The following is a 6,529-nucleotide window of genomic DNA, read 5'->3' on the forward strand; positions in this document are numbered from 1 at the left end:
CGTGTGGGTTGCGTGTGTGAGCTGGTGAGTCCGGGAGCTGCGATGTGGGCGTGAGGTGAGCAGGGGATGTGCCGGTGTGTGGGTGGTGATGCCGAGCCGGGCACGTGCACGCGTGTGTGCATGTGTGTGTGTGTGTGTGTGTGTGTAGGAGGCTTGGGTGTGAGGCAAGACCAGGTGTGTGCGGGGGTCAGAAGGCCCCTGTGTGCTGGGAAGGTGTGAGCTGCTGGCTATTTCCTCCTGCACACCTCTGGACAGAGCCCACCTGCTCGGGAGTGGAGGGGCTGCTCTGGCCGTGCCGTCTGTGGCTGCGTTCCTGAGCCCCCCACGTGGGGCCACTGCAGGGTGTCCCTGGTGCAGGAACAGGGGGATGGGCAGGGAAGCCTGTGAATCGGACAGCAGCTGGACCCTTCTGGAGGAGACCGCGGGAGGAGGCCGGACGGCCAACGGAGTTCACCGCAGTGGCATCCGGGATCACAGCGTGAGGAGGAACGCCGGGGCCAGGCTGCCCCGGGCCTGGCCGCAGGGGGACCAGCGGACGGCGGACTGAGTGGCTGAGCAGAGGAGAAGCCGGCTTGGTGGCCGGGGTGCACGGCTGGCGGGCGAGCGGCCGGGCGAGCCTGCAGCGGCTGCCTTGTGTCTTCCAGAGTGCGGAGGCCGTGAGCCAGTGGCTCGCCACGTTCCAGCTGCAGCTCTACGCCCCCAATTTCATCAGCGCGGGCTATGACCTGCCCACCATCAGCCGCATGACCCCAGAGGTGAGCTGCCCAGAGGCTGGCCGCCAGCCATGACCGAGCTGGGCCCCCAGCCTCCTGCTCACAGGCCTCTCCTCTCCGTAGGACCTCACGGCCATTGGGGTCACCAAGCCGGGCCACCGGAAGAAGATCACCGCGGAGATCAGCGGCCTGAGCCTCCCCGACTGGCTACCTGAGCACAAACCTGTAAGGCTCCCTACACCCCAGTGGCTGTGCCCGGGGTGGCCAGACAGACAGACAGACTGCCTCCCTGGCTACAGCCCCCACCCGCCCTCTGGGGCTCCAGGGAGAGAACAGAGGATGGCTCTGTCCGTCCATCTGTCTGTCCATCACGGGCACCGGAGCCAGACCTCCCGCGGCAGGGGCAGACACAGCGGCCTCTGGGGGCTGTAGGGCAAGGGGAGCCGGAAGCCAGGAGGGGCCCCTCTGCAGTACAGAGACCCCTCCACCCTTAGGCAGCCACGCAGGCACACCACGTGGCACCCAGCAGAGCCGCCCAGTGCGTTCGCAGCCTGACACCTAGAGGACCCCGTGCTGATGGGAAGGGCTTGCACGCATCCACGCCCGTGCATGGGGAGGACGTGTGTCTGCTTCGTGTCCATAGACAGCACATGTGCACCAAATATAGTCAAGGCGCCTGCTGACGACTGCATGCACACACCCACACTTCCAGCTGCACGTGCTGGCTGCGTGGACGGCGGACACCCACACAGACTGCGGGCTGGGCCGTCACCAGCAGTCACAGTGTGGTGTGACAGGGTCTGGGCCTGGGTAAGGTGGGCCTGAGGCCCATCACATCTCCGCTGCCCGGGAGCCTCGCGCTGAGCTGCGGGATAGACTGCACCGGCACCCAAAGCGCCCAGGGCTGTGGGTTGGTGACAGGCGGGGTCCTGCTCACCCGCCCCAGCTCAGCCCGCTCAGTCAGCGACTCAGGGGTGCCCCCGAGGAGCACATCCCTGTCCCGTGGGCAAGTCGCTCTGTGCACCTGGGGGTGACTGAGTGTGCCGCGTGTCAGTGGGGAGCGATGTCCAGCTGTGAGTGTGGACAGGTGGTTCTGGGTGAAGAGCATCATGGGTAGTTACATGCGTGTGTGCTGTGGCTATGTGACCTGTGCCCAACGTGGGTGTGGAAATGGGCGTGAGCATGACGTGGAAGGTGTTGGTGCCCGTGTATGGCTGGAATGCAGGCTGCGTGTACGTGTGTATCTAGTCGGTGGCACCGCGTGTCTGTGTCCGTGACGTGCAAGCCGTGTCCCCCTGGGTGCTATCTCCGGGGCTGCCTTGGCAGGTGAGGAAGTGCGTTCTTCCCCTCCCCCAAATGGTGTCCTGAGGAGAGGGTCGTCCCTGTGTGTGTGTGTTTGCGTGTGTTCACACAGGCGTGCGAGCTGGCCTTGGGCTCCTACTGAGGTCACGCTGTCTCCAAAGCTGACACCTCTGGCCTGTCCATTTGTCCTTCTGTCTGTCTGTGCCAGGCTGGCCCGGTGCCCCTACCCCCGAAAGCTCTGAATAGAGAGCAGGGTGTGGCCAGCCAGCTGGGGCTGCCCTTTGCGTCCTCTCGCCCCACAGGCGAACCTGGCGGTGTGGCTGTCCATGATCGGCCTGGCCCAGTACTACAAGGTGCTGGTGGACAACGGCTATGAGAACATCGACTTCATCACCGACATCACCTGGGAGGACCTGCAGGAGATTGGCATCACTAAACTGGGTGAGGCGCTGGCGCTGGCCCCCGCTGTCTCCTGGTCCCTGCTCCCCTCCCGGGACTGACCTGCCCTGTGCCCCACTCAGGACACCAGAAGAAGCTGATGCTGGCGGTGAGGAAACTGGCGGAGCTGCAGAAGGCTGAGTACGCCAAGTACGAGGGGGGACCCCTGCGCCGGAAGGCCCCACAGTCGCTCGAAGTGATGGCCATTGAATCGCCAACCCCGCCCGAGCCAGCCCCGGCTGAGTGCCAGTCTCCTAAGATGACCACCTTCCAGGACAGCGAGCTCAGCGGTGAGCTGCAGGCTGCCATGACTGGCCCGGCAGAGGGGGCTGCCACCGCCACTGCCGAGAAGCCCTCCAACCACCTGCCCCCCACACCGAGGGCCTCCGTGCGGCAGGAGCCCGGCCTGGGTGGACAGGCACGGCACATGAGCAGCTCTCAGGAGCTGCTGGGTGATGGACCCCCTGGGCCTGGCAGCCCCATGTCACGAAGCCAGGAGTACCTGCTGGATGAGGGGCCGGCCCCTGGCACCCCACCCAAGGAGACCCGGCCCAGCCGCCACGGCCATAGTGTCAAGCGGGCCAGTGTGCCCCCAGTGCCGGGCAAGCCACGGCAGGTCCTTCCTCCAGGTGCCAGCCACTTTACGCCCCCTCAGACACCCACTAAAGCCCAGCCAGGCTCCCCTCAGGCCCTGGGGGGGCCTCATGGTCCCACCCCAGCCACAGCCAAGGTGAAGCCCACCCCACAGCTGCTGCCACCAACAGAGCGACCCATGTCACCCCGCTCGCTGCCTCAGTCACCCACACACCGTGGCTTTGCCTACGTGCTACCCCAGCCCGTGGAGAGCGATGCAGGGCCAGCTGCTCCCGGGCCTGCACCTGCGGCCGCGCCCCCGCCCGTGCCCACGCTGTGCCTACCGCCGGAGGCCGACGTAGAGCCAGGGCGGCCCAAGAAGCGTGCCCACAGCCTGAATCGCTATGCAGCATCCGACAGTGAGCCAGAGCGGGACGAGCTGTTGGTGCCAGCTGCAGCGGGGCCCTATGCCACCGTCCAGCGGCGTGTGGGCCGGAGCCACTCGGTGCGCGCGCCTGCCGGCACCGACAAGAACGTCAACCGCAGCCAGTCTTTCGCCGTGCGGCCCCGAAAGAAGGGGCCACCCCCGCCCCCGCCCAAGCGTTCCAGCTCAGCCATGGCCAGCGCCAACCTGGCCGACGAGTCGGTGCCAGATGCTGAGACAGAGGGGGTTGGGACTGAGGATGGCCGGCTGGGGGTGCGGGCCCAGCGCCGGCGGGCTAGTGACCTGGCCGGCAGCGTGGACACAGGCAGTGCCGGCAGCGTGAAGAGCATCGCAGCCATGCTAGAGCTGTCCTCCATTGGGGGTGGGGGCCGAGCGGCCCGCAGGCCCCCAGAGGGCCACCCCACGCCTCGCCCTGCCAGCCCGGAGCCAGGCCGGGTAGCCACAGTGTTGGCCTCAGTGAAGCACAAGGAAGCCATCGGGCCCGACGGCGAGGTGGTGAACCGGCGCCGCACGCTCAGCGGGCCCGTCACAGGACTTCTGGCCACTGCCCGCCGCGGGCCTGGGGAGTCAGGGGGGCCTCCGGATCATGGCCACCTTGTGGAGGAGGGTACCACCCGGCAGCGGTCTCGAGGGCCAGCCAAGGCTGAGGCGAGTGTGGAGGGCCCGCCCCTGGCCAGGGTAGAGGCCAGTGCCACACTCAAAAGGCGCATCCGAGCCAAGCAGAGCCAGCAGGAGAACGTCAAGTTCATCCTGACTGAGTCTGACACGGTCAAGCGCCGGCCCAAGGCCAAGGAGAGGGAGGCAGGTCCCGATCCACCACCGCCACTGTCCGTGTACCAGAACGGCACCGGCACCGTGCGCCGTAGACCCACCTCTGAGCAGGCGGGGCCCCCGGAGCTGCCCCCCCCACCCCCACCTGCAGAACCCCCACCCTCCGACCTGCTGCACCTCCCCCCTCTGCCCCCGCCTGACACCGATACCCGGAAGCCAGCCAAGCCGCCAGTCTCTCCTAAGCCCGTGCTGGCTCAGCCCGTGCCCAAGATCCAGGGCTCACCCACACCTGCCTCCAAGAAGGTGCCGCTGCCAGGTCCTGGCAGCCCAGGTAGGTGCCGGAGCCGGCTGGGGAAGGGCCCCTCCCCACCTCCCCACCTCCCCACTCCATGGTCTGAGGGGTTTTCCTCTGGGATTTGAGCAAGGCCAGGTGGAATGGGGTGGGGAAGTGTCCTCAGACCCGCTCATCCACCCACTCACTGGACAGCTCTGCCGGCCCAGAACTGGGAGGAGGGTGGATATTCGTCACCTTGCTCAGTGAAGGAGGCACAGAATCCCGTGGATAACAGCACCTGTCGAGGGAGGACAGGTGCACGGGGCTGGGTCACGGAGAACTCTGACCAGGCTGGAGAGTGACACAGCACAAGAGGGAGGGAGCGGGCTTCCAAGCAGAAAGATCAGAGGTGCAAAAGCCCTGTGGTATTCAAGCAACCGGACGCACCTGAAGGGGGACTGGGGGGACGGGTTTGGGGCGGCCGCGGGCTGGTACGCATAGTGGAGCGCGCCCCCTGGCGGCTGCAGGGAGCCTGGCGTCTGAGGGGCAGCGGGGGGCCGGGGCCGGCCGAACCCACGCCGACCGCGGCGTCTCCGCTCCCGGGGGCGAGGCGGGGCGCTGCGGCAGGGCTCCTATCCGGGTGGGTAGCGCACGCGTAGCGCCGCCTCCCGCCCCCGGTGCGAGTGTCCTCCTCCCCGCAGAGGTGAAGCGCGCCCACGGCACGCCGCCGCCCGTGTCTCCCAAGCCGCCGCCGCCGCCCACGGCGCCCAAGCCGGCCAAGGCCGCGGCGGGGCTGCAGTCGGGCAGTGCCAGCCCGTCCCCCGCGCCCTCGCCGGCTCGCCAGCCGCCCGCCGCCCTCGCCAAGCCGGCCAGCACGCCGCCCTCGCTGAGCGCCAGCCCCGCCAAGCCCCCGTCCCCCGGAGCGCCCGCGCTGCACGTGCCCGCCAAGCCTCCGCGCGCCGCCGCCGCCGCCGCCGCCGCCGCCGGGCCCCCTGCCGCGCCCGACGGCGCCTCGCCGGGAGACAGCGCCCGGCAGAAGCTGGAGGAGACGAGCGCGTGCCTGGCGGCGGCGCTGCAAGCCGTAGAGGAGAAGATCCGGCAGGAGGACGCGCAGGGCGCACGGTAAGTGCGGGGCGGGGTCCGGGGGCGGGGGGCCGAGTCTGCGCGCCGCCCTGGCCCGCGCGCGCTCCGAGGCTGCGGCGAGCAGGTGGGAGTCGGGGGGGGGCGGGGGGGGCCCTGTGGAGCTCGGCCGCGGGACGGGGGTGGGATGTGTGGGGGAGGGAGCGGGGGTCGAGCAGTGAAGGGCGGGACCCGGGGCAGCGGGGACGGGCTCGAGCCGTGAGGGGCGGGATCCGGAGCAGCGGGGGCGGGGTCGAGCCGTGCTGGGGGACCAGGGGACAGTAGCGGGAGCTGAGTCGAGCCGTGAGGGGCGGGACCCGGAGCAGCGGGGGCGGGGTCGAGCCGCGCCGGGGGGCTTGGGGCAGCGGGGCGGGGCCGCGGCGGGGTGTGCCGCGCATGCGCCGCCCGCTCATGCCGTGCCCGCCCCCAGGCCCTCGTCCGCGGAGGAGAAGAGCACAGGCAGCATACTGGACGACATCGGCAGCATGTTCGACGACCTGGCGGACCAGCTGGACGCCATGCTGGAGTGACGCGGCCGCTCACGTCGGGCCCGCCCGCGCCGCCGGGGCCCCGGCCCGCACACTGACCTTTACCTCAGGGTGGGCACCTCTGGGCGCAGTGCGAGCGGGCAGGGCGGCCAGCCGACGGGGGCCAGGCGCAGGGGACGGAGGCGGGCCCGTGCCGCCCGTTCCCTGCACAAGCACAACTCCTGCCCCTGGACCCAAGCCGGATGCCCGGCCTTGAGGACTGCCTGGCCAGGGGACCCAAGGGCTCTGGGTAAACGCTGCTGCCCGGTGGGTGCCCGTTCCTGTCTGCTGTTCCCCGTGCAATAACTGCTGGGCGACCCGCCCACCCATGCCAGGCTCTGCCTGCCGCGGGTGCAGGAGGGGCGGC

At 69.6% G+C, this 6,529-nt stretch overlaps 1 protein-coding gene across 1 annotated transcript in view; it reads left to right on the forward strand.

Annotated features, from left to right (window-relative positions):
* The window catches only part of CASKIN1 (CASK interacting protein 1), a 17,924-nt gene extending 11,417 nt beyond the window's left edge, over positions 1–6,507 (forward strand). Inside the window, exons 15-20 of the mRNA XM_040635514.1 lie at positions 645–755; positions 837–938; positions 2,318–2,456; positions 2,537–4,573; positions 5,218–5,638; positions 6,066–6,507. Coding sequence (XP_040491448.1) covers positions 645–755; positions 837–938; positions 2,318–2,456; positions 2,537–4,573; positions 5,218–5,638; positions 6,066–6,165 — 2,910 coding nt within the window. The 3' untranslated portion in view covers positions 6,166–6,507. The remainder of the gene's footprint in view (positions 1–644; positions 756–836; positions 939–2,317; positions 2,457–2,536; positions 4,574–5,217; positions 5,639–6,065) is intronic.
* The last annotated feature ends 22 nt before the right edge of the window (positions 6,508–6,529 follow it).

Source organism: Ursus maritimus, unplaced genomic scaffold (genome assembly GCF_017311325.1).
Source record: "Ursus maritimus isolate PB19 unplaced genomic scaffold, ASM1731132v1 scaffold_2, whole genome shotgun sequence".
Taxonomy (NCBI): domain Eukaryota; kingdom Metazoa; phylum Chordata; class Mammalia; order Carnivora; family Ursidae; genus Ursus; species Ursus maritimus.